At 39.2% G+C, this 21618-nt stretch overlaps 1 protein-coding gene across 1 annotated transcript in view; it reads right to left on the minus strand.

Annotated features, from left to right (window-relative positions):
- Window positions 1-201: 201 nt before the first annotated feature.
- mr (anaphase promoting complex subunit morula) overlaps window positions 202-21618 on the minus strand; it is a 596234-nt gene continuing 574817 nt past the window's right edge. The window contains exon 14 of the mRNA XM_090388952.1: window positions 202-414. Within this exon, the coding sequence (XP_090245078.1) occupies window positions 202-414 (213 nt within the window). The remainder of the gene's footprint in view (window positions 415-21618) is intronic.

The raw sequence follows: 21618 nt of genomic DNA on the forward strand, positions 1-21618 counted from the left end.
TATTTGAAATGAATGTGTTATGAAGCAAGTCATAATAGAAATGAACAAAGTTTTTACATTTATTTGAAATATTTTATTACTGACTACTAATCAATTTTAAAATAATTTCACAGGTCTAAGTTACTCATTTGTAATGCTAAAGTAGTATACATAGCCAATATGTTTCTTTCACCTAATGTTTTAATAATCAACATTAATAAATTATATTTCTGATTTAGAAAGCCTGTATAATCCTCCTGAATACAACAGCTTCTGTTCACAAACTTTTCTGTCTAAGAACTGTCTTAGTTCATGAATGCTACATTCACTACTACTTGGGCCTTGAACAGCAAACATCTTGAGCATTGTATAAATGCGTTCCAAAGGAAGAGGCTCAAGGTTAGTTAGCATGGCAATAATAAATGTCCAAAACAGCTATGAGAAGAAAAACAAATTAATAAGATATCAACAAATAATTGTAGCAAGCATATGTTCTGTTGATTATTAAATAATATAAATAAGATATATCATATGGAGAGTGTTTCAGGCTAAAAATAATTTTTTAATTGCTTTTATTAAAAACAATAATAATAAAATAAAGTTTTGTGATTCACTATCTGATCCCAACAGACACGAGTTTGTAATGCACAATAGCAACATAAATTAAAGCATAGTCCTTTTGTTGTAGGTCCTCTGCATTTCTAAAATAACTTAGGTGGGAGTCAGATGTGGTCCCAGAATTTTCTGAAGGAGAGGGTACTCTTATATACAAAATACAAAAAATTGCAAAATAAAATCCTATTTGTGACTAAGATACTACATAATCTGAAAAGGAAGTTTTTATTTAATTATTTATTATCAACTATGAACCAATATTGGTTCAATCAATGTCAAGGTGTCTATATATTTATATAATCTATGAGGAGACAACAAATGGTAAAAATTAGCTGGTTGTGTTAGGGTTTAATGGCGCATGGACTACGTGGGTCATAATGTGCCAGTTCATATGGTATTATGCGTTTCAGAGGTGTTTACAAACAGATCAACGATCACCAATCTGCTAGCCACCACGAATACTATCTTGTCAGCATTCGAGAAAAGGCACGAACTAGCTGTTACTTACTTAGACATTGAGGCTGCATTTGATGCCGTCCAAGTAAACCAACTACTCACTCTCCTCGAATGCCACTTCCAGATCACAGGGAACATATTATGCTTTCTCTCCTCTCTTCTGAATAACAGAGTTATCTTCTGTTCTCATCTATTATCTTCCCACTGGTTGCACATTCTCGATGTCTACTGAGCTATGCAGATGATATCAAGATACTCACTCCCATCATCCCTGGTCAAGACCTTGATCTGGTAAAAACAGAAATTAACAACACTCACTGCAGTCACATCTTACCTCTGCCAGTTTGGGCTCAAGATCAATCCTGCTAAGTCCGAATTCATGGTGTATTCATTGAAGCAAACTCCTTCTTCTCTCCAGCCTTCGGTCGGCAACATCCTCATCCCAATTGTGTCCAGCCATCGTGATCTGGGCGTTGTATTCAACTCCAAACTTTGATTCAACGCCCACATAGACATGCTCCTCACACGTGCTTCAAGACTCTGGTAGATAGCAAAACAGCATCTTCTTCATATCAGAGATAAAAAGACAACCGTGAGGTACATAAGAACAATTATCTTTCCACCTTTACTTTATGCTGCTGAAATTTGGGCATCAGCAGCACCGTCAATAAAGAAACCACTCTTTGCCACAGAATTCTGGCTCCTAAAGTGGGGCAACAGGAAGCACAACCTTCCAGCTCTGATTCGTACCACGCAGCTTGCCAACTCTCTCGGGATTCCACGGTTTCCCACCTTAGTCGACGACCAATGCCTCCTAGCAACAGTCAAGATGATAACAGGCATAATCGCAACACCTCCATTCCGGGATACCTGTGGCTGGAGGATTCCCCCTGCTGCCCTTAGGGCCGATCCCAAGCTCTATTCGCATTCAGCACGACTCCATCTCTCGGACCGGTTCCTCCCTCAGCAGATGTCCAAGCAAACCCAGGCACTTGACGCCAACCTGAACAAATTTGCTGTTGACCGGACTTACCGAAAAAAAATTATGACTAGTAGGACTAATCAGCAATGACATGTGTACCTTTGCAACTGTTCCTGTCTGATTGAGCTGGTGCTCTTATCTCGATTTTAAGCCAGCTCAATCAGACTTAACTCTCGTAAGGAGTTCACTCTTTTGTATCAAAATATGTTTTCATTTGTAAAATTACCTGTTTTTGTAAATTAATTGTTCGATTTTCCTGGAAGTTTTGGGAGGCTGTAAAAATGTAAACCCCCGGCTTTTTAGCCGTGAAGGGCATTAAAGATTATCTCTCTCTCTCTCTCTGTATTACAGGAGGTGGTATAAATTAATAGCTATTCCAGAGAGCCAGACGCTCCTGACTTGCCCCATGAAGTGGATGCACTGCGGGAAATCTACAAGTAGGCCAGAAACCAGTACACCTCGCTCATACGCAGAAGTAAACAACTCTCGTGAGAAAATCTGGTCGCAACCACTGGCAACACTGACCCCTGGGGGGGTGGTCTACAAAGTAACCATTAATAAACTCCCCAGGGGAGAGGTAATTTCAACCACCATAACACCACAGGGAGATGCTACCAATTCTTGGGAGGCATCTGTTAACAATATTTTGGACGCAACCTTTCACCCTCATGTAGACCCACAGACACCCCAACAAATCAAGATGGTCACAGAGAATCACGACTACTGAACAGAAGATAGGGAACCGGATTTCACAATAGAGGAATTACAAGTGGCTGCGCACCTTATTAAAAGTAAGAAATATCCAGGTCCAGACCTCTTAGAGCCGGAAATCATCAGGAAGGTGGTGGAGATAGCCCCCGATATGCTACTGAACCTCTTCAATCTATGTCTCCAAACTGGGACCTATCCCAAGGACTGGAAAAAAGCAAATATTAAACTCATAATTAAAAACCCGACAAAACCACCAGACCAACCGACTTCCTACAGACCAATAGCCCTACTAACAGTCTGCAGTAAACTCTTGGAACGACTCCTGTTAACCAGTATAAAGGTTCACTACCTACAGGCAAACCTAATGTCCCCAAACCAGTACGGCTTTAGACCGGGAACATTGACTGTAGATGCCCTGAAGAACATCCTTGCACATGCAGCTGCCACAGAAAACAAATACTTGTTTTCTGTGGCTTGTCTTGCTGGGGCGTTCGACACCCTTTGGTGGCGAGTGTCCTGGCCCGGCTCCGGGGGATGCCAGGCAACCTCTATCGAGTAATCCAAAGCTACCTCTCCAGTAGACTCATCATGATGAATGCTCCATATAAAATACTCACCAGAAAAATCAACAGAGGCTGTCCACAAGGCTCCGTTTTAGGACCTACGTTATGGAACATCAATCTTGGTCTTTGTCTTGGATGAATTCCTAAATACTGATATTGGAGAGGTGTCTTCACAAGACTTTGCAGACGACCTCATCCTGATGATAGAGGCAAACAGCAGAACCCAGCTGGAAAGAAAGAAAGGCAAATCATGCCCTTAAAATCCTACAAGAGTGGACCAATATCCACTTCCTTAGGATCTCTGCAACCAAAACGGACTCCATTCTCCTCAAGGGTGCCCTAGATTACAGGAGACCCCCACAGATTAAGATTGATGGTATCACACTACGACTGTCCAAGGAACTTAGATACCTGGGAGTAATACTGGATCCCACTCTCTCCTTCCAGGCACACTTGAAATACATCCGTAAGAAGATATGGGGCTATACAGCCCTTGTTACCAGAGTCGCAAAAAGGGACTGGGGATTGAAAAAGAAGCCCCTCAAGCTGTTTTACAAAGCCGCCTTCCTGCCGATAGCTACCTATGCTTCCGGAGCATGGTACCCCAAAGTCACCATGGTTGTAAATCGCAGAATCCTCGACTCTATCCATGCTGCTCGCTATAACCCGGGCCTGCAAAACAGTTAGCACACACGCGCTGCAGGTGCTGGCGGGAACCCTACCTTTAGACCTTGAAGTAGCTAAGTGGAGTATTATATGAAGCCAGCGAAGGTGCAGGCTCTTCCAAGGGAAGAGCCTGCACCTTCGCTGGCTTTGACTCAGATCCTACCACAAACCGTTTGACTGAGAAAAAGAGACTTACAAATCATCTCATGCAAACCTGGCAAACTAGATGGGAGAATTTCCCAAAGGAGAAGTCACCAAACGATTCTTCCCCAACGTTGGCAAACTCTATCCAATGGCTCCAGCATGGTTCACGGCGGGACTCCACGCGACCTTTCTGCTAACAGGACATGGTGCCTTTAAGGCTAAACTTACAGCCCTGGGCATTACAGATGACCCTACTTGATGCTGTGGAGAGCTGGCACCACCTCATGCATGAATGCCAGCTTTATGATGACCTCCGCTGTCAGCTCATCACCCAGATCACCTTTTTGCCCAGAGATAGAGAACAACACCTCCTGGACGGGAGGCAGGAACATATTGCCTTCTCAAAGTTCGCTGAAGCCTTGTACAGATGAAGATGGGACCTGAATGCACACTAGCCACATAATGGCTAGAAGCCAAAATGTGCATAACACCAAAGATGACCTACTAAGCAACCATGAAGATAGACAAAAAATCTGAATGAAGGACGAATAGCTGCTGTTCTGGCAGCCTGAGCCAAGCACTAGCCTGGCTCTCCTTTAATACCCCTTCCTGGCAGGAGGACGAGACGACCAGTCGCCTCGCTCCCCTCACCAGAAGGAAAGCATGGGCATGCCTCACTGACCACCTGGGGGAATCTCTTCTGTGTCCCCCCATACTTCTGCCTTTTCCCCCACCTGCTTCTTCCCCTCCCCCACTCTATCTATACACGACGCGAGCACCCTACACACTAAATTTAATCTAGCCCAAAAATAATCTTCGCCCAGTCTCGGCCTAATTATCCTACACACTGCCCTACTCCTACCATATGAATGCATGCACATGTGCTGTATGCAGACATCCAAAGTAATTACGATTGCATGGATGCGTATATATTATGTATCTTTTTTTTTTTTTTTTTTTTTTTTTTTTTTGGTTTTTAGGAGCATTAGCAACAACTAAGGCCATATTGCTCTGGGATATGCAGTGGTCATTCCCTGACCTTTCCGCATCCTCTGTATTTGGTTGTCATGGGCTCGAACCCCGGTCTAATCAAAAAGCGTGTACTACGCACTGCCGCTCCTGCCCACCTGGCTACGGAGGCGCCATATTATGTATCACTGTTATGTATATGTGCATATAAGTGTATGTGCTTATATATGTATGTGTACATAAGATTTTTCTTTTTTTTTTTAGGTCCTAGACGCTGAAATCTCAGGAAATTAAGCAGCAGGACCTGCCAGAGTAAATCTTAGTCTACTGGTGTTTCCTAGTCTGCCTCCACGGGGCAAAGGTGGGGCAATGCTGCGCTCCAGCAGCTAAATGACCAGATGAATGGTACACGACATTAAACAGGTACAATACCCACACACTTTTAAACCTCTGGCATTCCCAGGAATCTGGTACACCCACAAAGAAAGCAACACGGAGATGGGGGAAACCCCTGGTGCCACATGACAACAATATACCTTACACCTTACAAATATTACACAGTTAGATTTATCTATCTTCCAGCTGGGATTCCTGCTGGTATGACATGGATATTCACCTACAAGTGTGGAAATTATTGGATAATGATTGTTACCAGGCAGCCTACGTAGCAAATTGGTCAGGAGCAGGAGTGCGGCAGCACACGCTCTTTGAGTAGACTGGGGTTCAAGCCCGACTGCTAAATATGGTCGATCTGTCAACCCGCACTGGACCAGTGTGGAACATTATGGTCCATTTCCCTCAACATGAATCATTGAGGAGGCTTCCATCCTGCAGTAGATTGAAAATGGTTGCAGTTTTATCAAGAGGACCCTCAAATATGTTCATTATATTCAATCATATGTTCATTATTCATTCTACCAGGAGAAGACATCTTCTCCTGGTAGAATGAATAATGAACATATGATTAATAGGGACCCTGTTATTGTACGAATTGCTACCGCCACTAATCAGCTATTTATATGACTCTGTTGTGTTGGTATTCTCTTATTTACTAAAATAGCAACTCCTGCATGTGTTATACATTCAGTTATTCGGTCTCTTCTGTACATTGAATATTCCTGATATTCAGGGTATCTTGTTGTTTAAGATATATTTCCTGGAGACATACAGATTGGTGTGCACTGGGTGATCAGATACTGGATGTTGTCAAAATTAGTGCACAATCCTCGAGAGTTCCACTGAATAATTCTATCCATTATTTATATTTGCCCAGCCCCTAGAATTGTTTTCGTTGGGTGGTTGTCTTTTGTTTTTTTTTTTGTCTTTAATCTATCTCTTTTGGAAAAGACCGGTTTTCTGGTATCCATATCTTCTTCTTCAGCATGGATTCCCAACGTTTCATCATCTAATTTCTCTGTTTTCTTTCATAAATTTGGAGGTAGGTTCATGATTACGTGGTCCTTCATTTCTCTTATGCTGTTGCAAAGTTGGAGAATCTGAGTGGATTGAAATCAGTGTGTTTACTGTTTTCTCACGTTTATCTTGGAGTAAGTTTTTGACTTGTGGAGAGGAGGAATTCATTTGGAGGAATTGAGTTTGACATTCTACTGATTTAAATTTAGGCACTACTAAAGCATTTGGGGCATAAGCCTCAAGCTATGGGAGAGTCTAGACTGTATAAATATAGTGCAAGCGCATCAGAAATACATAGCCAAATAGAAGAATGGCCAAATAACCATCTAGGTGGTGGTATCCATCTGAGAATAAGTAACATTAGTCTTCTCCTTAGGTGAAGCGTTACTTATTCGAAGTAGTGCAATATCGTGGCAACTCGTTGTGAAGGTGTTCACAATATAAGATATAAATTAAAACGATGCCGTTTTACAAATATTCTGATTTATTCAGATATAGCTATGTATTTCTGATGCGATTGCACTATATTTACACATAATTAGGCACTACTTGTGCATACGTGTGAATAAGATACGTTGGTCTATTGGTTATATTTGGCTGGATCATTTTGCTTGCTTCTTGGTATGAAATATTGTGGTCTGTTTTGTATTTCTTTTTCTTTTTTCCATCTTTTATATGTTTGGAGTAGGCAGGAAGTTCTCTTTTACAATTTGGACACTTTGGAGTTGGAGCTGGGCAGTCTTCAATCTGATGTTTTCTTTGGATCCACATTTTGCACATGCTGGTGTATTTCTATATGCAGTCTGTGGGTGTCTATATTTTTGACATCTGAAACAGTACATGAGATTTGGAATATATGCTTTTGATTAGCAGTTCAAATATCCTGCTTTTACAGTAGGTGGGATTTTTGGAATGTTAAATGCCAGAATTAAGGTTTTGGTAGGTACTACATTTCCATCTCTCCGAATAGAAATTTGTCACTCCTTGCTTCTGGAGTTCGTTGCTGATTTCTTCTTCAGTAACGTGTAAGAGATCCCACTCGGAGATTACTCCCCATGAAGAATTTAAGGTGTTATGGTGGGGGTGACCACTACTGGTATACCTTCAAAGTTCAATAGTAACTTTTCTGAATGTCTGGTACCAGACGTTTCAACTAACAAATCATCAGATCGGAGTCGCCTGACATTTTTGGTGTTCTGACTAGTCCTTCCAAGACTTTTTGGGGATGTCTTTCCTAATGTCTCTTTTCCAGTAGAGTGAATGATTAGGAATAAGAGTGTTGCCTTGGAACTGTCTGTCCTTTGCCTTTTGGCAGTATTTTCAAGATCTTCAGCAGTTCGATTTAGTGGAGTCTTCTCTGAAGTCCCTTGGGAAGTACTGCTCATGTTTTGCTCTGGGAGTGTAACTTCCAACTCCCAGGTTTTCAGCCCAACCACGAGGAGGCAAGAGCAGTACCACAAAGTGATCAAGCAGAGGGCTATGAATTAGTTGGGTTGGTGGTTAGTTTGAGAATAAGAAAAAAAGAAAGGTGACGTTCCTTTCGTATAGTCTGCTAAGCCCTTTAAGCAAAACCTACTTATTAAGTACAGAAAATAAAGATCACTATAAATATAATAAACTAAATATAATGGAGAAGTGCACTATAGAATCACTTTAAATCACTTGGAAAATGATTGGCATTTAGGGCCACAAATTGTAAAGAAGAAAGATAACAAATGGTAAATACAGGGCCAGCGGAATATGGTAAGCCTGGTAAGCAGGGCATAGGGGGTGCCAATGTCTGGAAGTGCCAAAATTCTTCAAAATTTTTAATATAATAATATTTCATAAAAGTATCTCAATTAAAGTCAATAAATACGGACTTTAATCTCAAAACAGAAACATAAACTATTGAATTGTATAGCGACATAGCACCCTGTGACTATTCACAGCTTAGGAGCGTGCGTGATGGCTAGTATTTCAAAACGATGGCTTTTATTTCAAAATAGTGTATATAAAAATGGCACAGTAGAAACTACGGTGGGGGAGTGGGCTCCAGACACAGCATTTTAAGGGAGCACTTAACTGGTTATGTATTTAATTTAATATTGCTTCATTTTTGATTTAATTACAGTCGGACCTCTGTTTAACAAACTTATTTATAGCTAGTATTGTTGAAATTTTTTAGGCAATTTTGCATTTAAAATAATTTCCGTAGAATGAAGAAAATTTCCGTCAATGAACAGATTATGAGAGACTTAACTTTGTATGCATTGTTTCCACTACTTCTGACCTTTAGGCAATTAGAAAGTGCAAATTACAGGTTAAAGGGATTACCATTCCCCAAGTAAGTGGTGCTGTTAAAATCTGCAGCCACCTATCACACATACCGAGAAGTCACACTAGTCAACTTCTTTCTATAGCCAGTGAGAAGATTAAGGCGAATTCCAGACACAGATAACAGCCTCTGGTCAACCTGGGTTCTTTGTTTATAATAAAAATAAATTTTTATTAAGGAAGATACTGAATTATCTTTGTATATATTAAAACTGATTCCAGAAATTCTTGTGATTTTGTGAGTGTGAAAAAAATTATAAATTCGGGATTTATAATCACTTATGGAAAAAACTATCGGGGAGCAACAGTGTTATTAAAAATTTCAAATATAACAGAGTAACTCCAATTACAGCAGATATCAACTTTTAAGGGCACAAAAGGTGATACTATCGTACACATTGGCACTAATGACCTTAAGAGTAAGAGATCTGCAGATTTACTTAACAAGTACAAGTTGAAAAAAGTCGCAAGATAGGGTTAAATTTGAAAGTGTCTGTAATTCTGCCCAGACATGATAGGAGGGAGTATATGATGAGAGCCTTGTCAATCAATTTGGCACTACAGAGAATGTGCAAGCCTCATGGGGTAGAATTTTTTTCAGCATGGTCTGTGCTTTCTATTTAAGTGAATTCAAGGGATGAGATACACTTAAATAGAAAGGGTGCAAGAATATTTGCTGATGCTATCGAGGCAGTGTTAGGTGGGCGGGTTGGAAAACTGCTAGCTTGGGGGGGGCGATTCACAGACTAAAAGATTAACAGTAGCCCTATGCAGAGGCAAAAGAGATTCTTGCACTGCTTATATTGTAATGAGCAGCAGCCTAGAGAGCAGGTTGCTGAGGATTTCAAGAGCTGCTGGGAGTCATCATGGAACAAGTAAATACATGGGCTGTGTTAGGGTAACTAAGAGTAAGAGTAAGAACAGGTGCATGTACACCAATGCTAGAAATATAGTAAATAAATTTGATGAATTTCAAGTGCTGATGAAGACATCAATGGCAGATATTGTTGGGATATCAGAGACATGGTGTCACACAGATATAAGCAGTGCAGAATTGGAATTTGGGGAGTACCATGTGTACAGAAAGGATAGACAGGGTAGGAAGGGAGGAGGGGTTTTGTCGTTAATTAAGAAACGCAAATTCTGAGGAAGTTCATCCAGTTGACATGGGTGGACAGAGCAATGTTGACTCAGGGATGGATTTTTGTTTTTGCAAAGGCGACTACAGTGGTCTCAGACAGTTTTTAAATTCTATAAATTTGCAGTGAGATCAACTGATGATGTTACAAACAGTGAATTCTAGAAATTAATCTTGGAAGCTACTAGGCTTTTCATACCAACTAAGAAATACTGTTCAAGATTTAGATCTAAATGGATGTCAGATGAACTAATGAGGCTCATGGCAGAGAAGAAAAATGTGTGGGATGCATATAAATTATCAGGTGACACAGAATCCTATGGAGGATAAAGCTAATCTGTAACCAAGTCACAAAGGAGATTAAGCAAGCTAAGGTTGATTACAAGAAATCCTTGGCAAAGGATGGAAAGAAAAACAACAAAGATTTCTTTACTTATGTAAACTCTAGAAGGAAGGGAATGAATCAGACTGGTCCACTCAGAGGTGTATTGCTAAAAAAAAAAAGTACCAGAACGGATGTCGATTAACTACAAATAGTAACTACCTACACTTTTGTCATTTGCAAAAATAAATAAGTCAATGATTGGAATATTTGTTCAGTATTTATTTATAACTATTAAATAAAAATTTCAAAAGTAAAAAATGAAGACAAAAAATTAAAAAAATTAGAAAACAAAAACTCAAATGATATAAAAAATACTCTTCAGAAGAATCATAGATATTCCCATACAGGATCGATTGTGTGACTGCCCGTTTTGTTTGTTGGTCAACAGCAGAACGATGAGATAGCAACCAAGTTTGGACCTAAAAATTTGGTTTCCATAATTCTAATGGTGAACCTTATAGTTTAATAAACAACAAACTTACCACATGTTAGAAAAGAATATGGGATCTTTTCTTGGTTAATATTAAATTCATACTGCTGAAGCCATGCTAGCATTCAGAAGAACTGCAAGCTATAATTTTGGAATAAGTTTTTAAATGTTCCAAATCTGTGGACCCGCTATGACCACCATTAGATAAATAATCCCTGTAGGCATTCAAACATTTTGTGAAAGATAAATTAAAACATTTACAGAGAGATTCTATTTCATTTTCTCCAAATCCAAGATCAATTTCAGATGGCCATTTGCTTGGTTCAAGAATTTGCAACTCTTTTATAATGTCTGAAGTTGAAATTCCTTCAGTAAATTCAGTAGAATCTGTACTAATGCTCAGCCTATGCTTCAGATTATTAATAATAATGTTTAGAAATTGATTTCTATGAATTAATGTTACTTTGTTATTGTCCATTAATGTTACTGAAAATAATTGCATTTTTTTTCAATAGCATCTGAGGCTTCTAACAACTTTTTCCCTTTTTGAGGATCTTTTAAAAATTCCAAGTAATGAATTGTATGACGAATCAATTTGTCTGCATATACTATTGTCATATCTATTTTTTGCAATGACTGAAAGAATTGATAGCTCATCGTACATCAGGGTTAAATTTAGAATTACATTTGTTTGGATTAAATTTGTTTATATAATCCGTTGAACATGGATGTTCTGTTTTGTTTCGGTTGTTATCTTTACTGGCATTTTCATAAAGATGCAAAATTTTGTCAAACTGTGACATGGTCCAAAAGGAGCTGGCCACCCACCTTACATTAAATACCCATCCAATCCTTTTAATTTCTTTGCCGATGCTGGTAGCGCATGCTTCTATCTTTCTTTGTTTTTTTGGAGATTGACTGTACAAAGTGTACAGCTTGTCCATAAATATTTGAAAATGGTTAATTCCATGAACTTCTGATATTGAATCTTCAACTGATAACTCGTCGATGGTTTAAACAATGCCTTATGATCAATTGGGATATTTTTCTAATAATTTATTTCCAACTCTAGATTTTCTGCCCAATATAACACTTGCCCCATCACTAAGTAAAAGAAATTAAATAGTGTTTTAAATAATTGTCGTCAAATCCATATTTTTCAAGACATTTTAAGAGAGACACTGTTATTGTGAAAGCTGTTTGATTTGGCAATTCGATTAAATCAAGAAACAAGTAATGTGGATCTTTCATTTTATTGGTTTCACATTTAAATAAATAATCAGAGTGCGTTTCTTGTTTAAAGTGGTAGATTCATCAATAAGAATTGATAAGTTTCCACATATTCCACAATTTCTTGGCACAATTTTAACTCATTTGCCTTGCAGCATGGTCTACTACATTAGCAGCACATAATCTTGAATGCAAATCAAGAGCAATAACAGTGCCATTCAATTCTTTAAGTTGTAACAATGAAAAATGGTCAGAATATGGTCGATAATGTTTCGCAATATATGCAGTTCTAAAAACCTGACAGGTGCTAGAAATTACGGAGTCATTAATTTGATCAATTACTGCTTCTAAATGTTGTTCGTTTGCAGCTTGCAAGTTTTTTTCAGCCTGTATATGTGAAGTACTTTTTGAATGTTCATAAATTTTCTTAAGCAAAGATGTCAATTGTGCACTTCTATCTTTGCCATAAGATGATACCACTGCCAAACTCCATTCCTTTGAAATGCTAACTCCCTGCATTTTAGACAGCCCTAATTTTTTTACAGCAGCATAAGTCAAACACCCGTCGTATGTAAGCCAAGGATGTCAGCATTCCAAAAGTGGGGCCAATTAAATTTTAAATGTGTGTCACTGTTTCCCTCATCTTTAGATCTTGATGGAAAAGAAGAGGTCATGCCGTTATTATTTCCACATGTTGGTACATTTTCTTGCACAGTTTTCAGTTTTTTTATCAAGAAATCTACTTAATGTTGTTTGCTTGCATTTTTTGCTCATTTTGTATTTAACGAAAATTTCTTCTTCTAATTTTTAAATACTGAAATTACGTAAATTTAAATTTATATATTTAAACCTTAAAAATTAATTTTTACCTCAGAAGAAACAGTAATAAATAAATCAATTAATCTAAATAAGTAGAGATTGGTCATAAACTCACATGTACATATTATATATAAAATACAAATGACAAAAAAAAAAATCCTGTATGTCGTTCTCCAGAAGACTATGATCACACCACATCGACTGTACAGTAACTGAATCAGACTTCAGACTCACAGTTCATAAAACAACCAGTTCAGCTCATGGCGAATGAAAATGCAGTGTTCGCATGCATCAGAGTATATCTCATTCGTTGGATCTCTTTATCTAACACATTGTACTTTAGTAAGAAACGTTTAAGTTTCATTGTGAAATTTATATTTTTGTTTTTAAATAAATTTTTAAAGAAATCTATTAATTTTAAAGATTACTATTAATATATATTTTTGTTATCAATGGGTAAAATAGCATTAGCATTAGTAGAGGCATACGATGCAAGAAAGCAAGCTTATGCAACATCAGCCAAAAAAAAAAAAAAAAAATGCTCCCATTTCACCCTTCCATTCGTTCCAAATGTCTGTCCAGCTCAGCCTTAAATTTATTTAGGTTATTAGTTTCCACAACAAAATATGGAAGCCTGTTCCACCAATCGACTATACGCTGGCTAAAGGCAAATTTCCACACATCTACTCTACAACTATCTTTCCTCAATTTGAAACTGTACCCCCTCAGGTTCTTAGTCTGAGCAAGAGGCCTTAATACAAGGCCTTATACACCTCAATCAGATCACCTCGCAGGTGCCTACCCTCCAGGCGCTGCAATTTGCAGAACTCAAGCCTTTCTTGGTAAGAGCACCCCTTTGTTCCCCTCACAAATCTTGTTGTTCTTTGTACTCATTCTAGCAACTCTACATCCTTCCTAAAATGAGGCCTCCAGACCTGTACACAGTACTCTTGGTGTGGCCTGACGGGATAATCACCTCCCTGCCTTGTATAACAGGATAATCACCTCCCTGTCCCTGCTAGCAGTATTTCCTATATATCACTGGGAAGACTCTATGACCAGCCCTGGCAGCCCATCTGCACCGCTCAGCGAACTTCATATTTGACTGCACAATTACCCCCAGGTCTTTTTCACTTTCCACTTCCCTGAGAGTAGTACCACAGAGTTGGTAAGTTTCTCTTCGGTTATTGCTACCCATATGCAGTACTTTGCATTTGTCAAAGTTAAACTTCAGTTGCCACTTCTCAGCCCATTTTTCCAAATTATCTAGATCCAGTTGGAGTAGCATGCTGTCTTTACAACCCTACCAACCTTTGTATCATCTGCAATATATAGGAATTTTTCTAGCAGTGATAAGGAGGTGATTATTCCCTTGTATAAGGCAATGGTCAGGCCACACCTAGAGTTACTGTATACAGGTCTGGAGGCCTCATTTCAAGAAGGATGTAGAGCTGCTGGAACGAGTACAGAGAAGGGCAACAAGATTAGTGAATGGAACAAAGGGGTGCTCTTAAGAAGAAAGGCTTAAGTTTTGCAAATTACAGTGTCTGGACACTAGGCACCAGCGAGGTGATCTGATAGAGGTGTATAAAGCTTTGAATGGTTTGAGCATGCTCAATGCTGATGGGATTCTTCCTCTTGCTCAGAATAATCACCTGAGAGGGCATAAATTCAAATTGAGGAAAGACAGATGTAGGATAGACGTGCGGAAATTTGCCTTTAGCCAGCGGGTGGTTGGTTGGTGGAACAGACTTCCATCCCTTGTGGTGGAGGTTGATAGCCTAAATAAGTTTAAGGCTCAGCTGGACAGGTATTTTGAATGAACAGAGGGGTGAAGTGGAAATGGTTTTTTTTTTTTTTTTTTTTTTGGCTGATGCTGCATAAGCTTGCTTTCTTGCATCAAATGCCTCTACTATAATGCTAATGCTAATGTATAATCTTGGACATTAAACCTGATATACCTTCATCAATATCATTGATAAATATACAAAACAACAATGGGCCCAAAACCGAAACCCTGGGGAACTCCACTAACAACATTTGTCCACGAAGAGCAGTGTCCATTGATTACCACTATCTGTTGTCTTCCACTCAACCATCCCTTTATCCATTGTAGCTACTTATCCTTAATGCCATACCTCTCCAATATGTACAGAGGTATTATTTAAATAGATATTATTTCTCCCTCCCCTTTGATTATGCCACTGTTTCACAATATTAGGTGAATAAATTTAATGATTTTCTATTATGACATTTAGAAAAAAGTACCGGAATTTCGTTCCGGTGCATTCCAGACTGAATACACCACTGGGTCCACTTGATGTTGGTGGTTCGACTGTGTAGGATCTTGCTCAGATAGCAAACAAATTGAATGAGTATTCTGCATCTACAGTCACACATGAGGAATTCTGTAAAGAAGGGCAGGACAGAAATTTACTAAACTCTAACAGGGAGTTAAATGATTTTGTAATAACGGACAGCAAAGTAGAGGAAAAATGGTTGAAGTTAAACATAAGGAAGGCACCTGGGGTGGATGTGATCGATCCAGTTATATTAAAGGAGGCAACAAAAGAAGTAAGCAGGCCCTTTTGCCATGATTATGAGGGCATTTTCATAATCATGGCACTCAGATGGACCCTGGACTCAGAATGGGCCCCCATGGACTGGAGATGTGCAAAAGTATCCCCAATTCACAAAGGAGGGTCAAAGAGTTACACAAATAATTACAGACCTGTTACTTTAACTTCTGCTGGGGGAAAATAATGGCGTCACTGGTTAAAGAAGTGATGCAGGATCACCTAGACAAGGCTGCAGTAATAGTTCAGACACAGCATGGGTTTGTTAAGGGGAAGTCTTGTTTGACTAATTTGACTGGATACTATGATGTGGTCACAAAGGAACTGATGCAAAAAATAACTTTGATATCATATACAGTAGACTCCCAGTTAACCCGCACACATTGGGATTGGTAGATGCCATATAACTGTAGTTTCTGGTTGCTTGAGTATTAAAAAAAATACTTGACTATTATACCAAGCCCAATACTTAGAAAACTGGCACCTCCGTAGCCAGGTGGGCAGGAGCAGCAGTGCGTAGCACACGCTTCTTGATTAGACCGGGATTTGAGTCTGTTATAGAAACCGCTTTTTGAATACAGTAACTTACAAAAAACAACTCAAAACTGTTGCAGTAGGTAAAGAGTTTACTGGGTAGACATCGCATGAGGATAGTCAGGATCTGCTGATATAGCTGGGAGGATCAGGAGGGTCTGTAGATGGTTTTGGATCAGTAGAAGATGGTGTGCTGCCAAACTTGCTTTCAACGTTCTTCAAAAATGAACGAATATCATCTTGCTTCGAGGTCTTACATCTCTCAGACAAAGTCAAGTTATGCATGATGTGGAGCTGCATAAGATGCTGAGAAGTGAAGAAGCGTTGCTGTTCTGCAAAAGCTATTCAAGTTTCAAATGCTGCAGTAGCTCTCTGCCAGGATACTTTTCCCACCTGACACACATCGTCATTGCTTTCTTCCTCCTCTGCAACTTTCATTTTTCCATGATTCACAACAGCTTCTATAATGTCTTCCATATTCAGTGTATGAGTTACTGGTATATCTTCATCCACAACAGCCAGTCATCGACTTCATCTCAAGGCAAATTCATTTCGTCAACTAACTCACAGATTTCATCAACTAACTCACAGATTTCATCATAAACAGTGCTATTGACAGCTGCACTATTGCCTGGAAACTCCTCAAATTCTATGGAGGACTTCTCAAAAATCACAGCTGGCCACAATTTTCTCAAACATTTCCGTAATGTTTCATTTCTCCACAGAGTCCCAAGCACAACTGATAGTGTAGATAGCATCTTTGAGGTTATATTTCTTCTGAAAATCCAGAATTGTCCCATCACAATTAGTCATTTTCCACATGAAGTTGCACCTGTAAAACATTTTTATGTTTTGCATCACCCCTGATCCATTGGTTGGATCAGACTTGTAACGTTAGCTGGAAGATAACATATGAAAATGTTGCCATTAACTAGATCTTCAGCAGGAGGATGTGCGCGACAGTTATCCAAGAGCAACAAAACTTTACTATTCTCTGGTAATCCTTTCTTTCATAAATTTTCTTTAACACTAGGGGCAAACGAAATATGAAACCACTTGGTAAAGATTCCTGCGTCCATCCAACTGTTACTCTGTGCATGATAATGTACAGGATGGCTACTTACGCCTTTAAAGCACCTTCGTTTAGCAAATTTTCTGACCACACACAGCTTTACCTTATGATTTCCTGATGCATTTGCACAAACGAGCACAGTTACACGCTCTTTATTTTGCTTAAACCCATGAGCTACCTTCTCATTACCACCAGACAAAGCAGAATTAAGCAAACACATCGACATTAGTCCTGTCTCATCTGCATTATAAATCTGTTCTAGGGTCGAGTCATTTTTTCCACTATATCACGAAATGAAGCTGCAGCCTGAAAATCAGCCGATTTCTGCTCCCCTGACAAATCCAGCTTACGGATGCAGTGACGAACCTTGAATCGAGTAAGCCAGCCACTTGAAAATGAACACTTACCTTCAATTTTCATTTTCTCATGAAATTCTTTCGCTTTTCTTGCAACATGGGTCCAGAAATGCAACCACCCTCGGATCTTTTCAGCGAAAACCACTCATACAGGGCCTGGTCAAGCACTTCCATTCTTGGTGTATGAAGAGTATGACACTTCTCTACACTCTTGTCACTCTCCGACTTGCCATAAAACTCCTTTATTTTCTGAGACTGAGCCTTAATGTCATAGATCATTGACGAGCCAACATTAAATTCCTCCATGAGTACTGCACGACTTTCACCTTTCTCAAGCCTCATGCATATTTCCATCTTCTGCTTGAGGGTAAGCACTACTCGTTTACGCTTACTTGCTACCTGTTTCGGCATACTAGGGGTTGAAAGAGAACACAGAATTTGAATAACAATAAATCAACCGGTATATTTACACAGTGAATTGTTGGGAGTGAGAGACAAACATATGACGAGGGACGTGCGTACAGGTACTCACAGCACAGAACAGTGGGCCAAGTTTGAATCATTTTATCTAGAAATGAATATGTATCATTTTAATTTTTCAACTACCTACTACATTATTTCCAAGATTTTTTGCCAGTTGCTTGAATTCCAGTTAGTGGAGATTCTACTGTACTTGGATTTCAAGGAAGCTTTTGATACTGTTACACATGGAAGACTGCTTTACAAATTGGATGGCATGGAATTAAGGGCATGTTGCTGCAATGGATTAAGGGATGGTTGAGTGGGAGATGACAGAGAGTGTAATAAATAGACACTGCTCTACGTGGACTAATGTTATTACTATAGTCCCCCAGGGTTTGGTGATGGGCCCATTGTTGATTTGTGTATTTATCAATGAAGGCATATCAAGCTAAATGTCAAAGTTTGCGGATGATACAAAGGTTGGAAGGATTTAATTACAGTAATGGCAGTATGCTACTGCAAGAGGATCTAGAAAAGTTAGGCAGATGGGCTGAGAAGTGGCAACTGAAGTTTAACATTTTTGCTAGCAGAGACAAGGAGGTGATTATCCCCTTGTATAAGGCAATGGTCAGGCAACACCTTGAGGCATACAGGTCTGAAAGCCTCATTTTAGGAAGGATGTAGAGTTGCTAAAATGAGTACAGAGAAGGACAATAAAAAAGACTGGTGAAGAGAACACGAAAGGCTTAAGTTCTGCAAGTTGCAGCATCTGGGGTCTAGGCACCCGAGAGGTGATCTGATTGAGGTGTATAAAGAAGAAAGGCTTAAGTTAATTACAATTTCTGGAGACTAGGCACCTGCAAGGTAATCTGATTGAGGTGTATAAGGCCTTGAATGGTTTGATCAAGCTCAATGCTGATGGGATTCTTCCTCTTGCCCAGATTAATCGTCTGAAGTGATATAAATAGAAATTGAAGAAAGACAATTGTAGAATAGATGTGCAGAAATTTGCCTTTAGTCAGTGGATGGTTGATTTGTGGATCAAACTTTCATCTGTCGTTGTAGAAGTGGACAGCTTAAATAAATTCAAGGCAGAACTAGAGAAACATTTGGAGTGAATGGATGGGTGAAATGGGAAGGTTTTTTTTGGCTGATGATGTATAAGCTTGCTTTCTTGCATCATATGCCTCAAGTAATGCTAATGATAATGCTAATATGTGCAATCGTGCAAGTAAAATTGTGCAATAGTTTTTGCCAGGATCATTGAGGATACCTTAAAGGTTCAGAAAATCTGCTAATTTGGGTGGAAAAGGGTAATATAAATACACGTTTCTTTGATAATATTGGTCAAAGTAACACTCACACATACCTAAAGAGTTAGCATTAGCATTAGTAGAGACATTTAATGCAAGAAAGCAAATGTGTGTGGCTGATATGAAATGGAAACAGATAAAACATAGACCAGTTAAGTGGTGGACACCTCAGCTTACTCTATTGAAAAAAAAAACAGGTTAATAAGGCTAGGAAGCAATTTCAGAAGAGCAAACACAGGGAAAGTGCCTTGGAAGTTATTCGATTAAAGAAAGACTATCAAAGTCTTCATAATAAGTATGCCCATGCTATCGCTAAACAGAAATATGACTGCTGGAAAACGGTGAAAATAGCAGGAAATAATGACCCTTGGGGATTGGTTTATAAAATTTGCACTGGCAAATTCAGAGCAGCTGCTGATGTTAGATATTCTATTGGCAAGGGCACCACTGAGATGTGTAGTTGGGAAGATTCCATAAGTGCAATCTTAGATCACCTTATAGGTAATGATAATATGGCTGATAACCCATGTGCTAATCTAGAACATCGTCATATACAGGAGTTGAATGAGTCGTATGGTAACGACATTGAAGAATTACCCTTTACCCATGTTGAACTTCTCACTGTTGTTAAGTCCATTAAAAATAAATGTCCAGGTATGGACTTACTGGAGGGAGAGTTAATCAAAAAGTTTTCTAATCTCTATTCGAACAAATTGTTACAAGTTTTTAATAACTGTCTAAGAGATGGTGTATTTCCGTTTCCTTGGAAGGATGCACTGCTCAAGATTATCCTAAAATCTCCAACCAAGCCAACCAGTTCACCTGTTTCATATAGACCTGTTGCATTGCTTCCTGGTCTTGGTAAAGTTTTTGAGAAGCTTTTAGTGGATTGCTATCTACCAAACAAGTAATAATTTGGGATAAGGAGGTGATTATTCCCTTGTATAAGGCAATGGTCAGGCCACACCTTGAGTACTGTATACAGGTCTGGAGGCTTCATTTCAAGAAGGATGTAGAGCTGCTGGAACGAGTACAGAGAAGGGCACCAAGATCAGTAAATGGAACAAAGGGTTGCTCTTACGAAGAAAGGCTTAAGTTTTTGCAAATTACAGTGTCTGGAGACTAGGCACCGGCGAGGTGATCTGATAGAGGTGTATAAAGCCTTGAATGGTTTGAGCATGCTCAATGCTGATGGGATTCTTCCTCTTGTTCAGAATAATCACCTGAGAGGGCATAAATTCAAATTGAGGAAAGACAGATGTAGGATGGATGTGCGGAAATTTGTCTTTAGCCAGCGGGTAGTTGGTTGGTGGAACAGACTTCCATCCCTTGTTGTGGAAGTTGATAGCCTAAATAAATTTAAGGCTCAGCTGGACAGGTATTTCGAATGAACGGAGGGGTGAAGTGGAAGTTTTTTTTTTTTGCCTGATGCTCCATAAGCTTTCTTTCTTGCATCATATGCCTCTACTAATGCTAATGCTAATGTCAAAAGTTTTTTTTTCCGCCCTCTTGAACTGCCGCCTGTAAGCGACGATCACCTCGCCTACCCAGTTGCTGTGGCCCTGCCTAGCAGTAAGAACCATCCACCAATTGATCCCATTCGGGCCAGTCCAGGACCACCCGTCTTCTCGAAGCAGGGACCAAAGTGGTGTATTAAGGCTGGGGCCCGTCAATCACCAGGATCCCCTTTCCGAGTTTCCATGAGTCGCAGCGCACGGTTGCACATGCCAGATTCCAGTGATGTAACTCTGGAACCAAGGTGTGGGCATTGGATCCCAGTGATGCTAATCTGGAAGGCCAGCAGCATCACTGGGAGATCCATTCACCACGTACAGGTGCCCATGTTGAGGGGCGATATATGACAATTCATATGGTCATTATCAAGTGTGCCTTATGTAGTGTATGTTCCTCTCACTGCCTAAATATCAGAAAACATACTATTATTAGTGACAAAATAATGCAAAGAAGCGAGCTCATACAGCATCAGTGAAGAAAAAAGAAAACCCACTACCTACTTCATTTGACAGTGCCTTCTAATAATTTGTATAATCATCCTTTAGATTTATTTAAGCTACTCACTTCCATAATACCAAATGAAAGTTTGTTATAAAGTCAATTACACTATGGCCAAAAGTAAATTCATGCACATCTATCCTACAACTATCCTTTACCTCACTGGAATTTATGTACTTCATGGCCTAAGAAAGAATAACAATGCCATCAGCATTTAGTTTACTCAATCCATTTAGCATTAACAATAGCATTAGTTGAAGCACGTGATGCAAGAAATCAAGCTTATAAAGCATGAGCCAAAAAAAAAAAAAAAACCTTCCCATTTCACCCATCCAGTCACTCCAAATGTTTGTCCAGTTCAGCCTTAAATTTATTTAAGCTATCAACTTTCACAACAACAGATGGAAAGTCTGTTCTAGCAATCAACTACCCCCATTTAAAGGCTTAATCACTTAAATCAGCCTAATCTAAGTGCC

The sequence above is a fragment of the Mastigoproctus giganteus genome, chromosome 2 (genome assembly GCF_048544385.1).
Source record: "Mastigoproctus giganteus isolate SK-2022 chromosome 2, ASM4854438v1, whole genome shotgun sequence".
NCBI lineage: Eukaryota > Metazoa > Arthropoda > Arachnida > Uropygi > Thelyphonidae > Mastigoproctus > Mastigoproctus giganteus.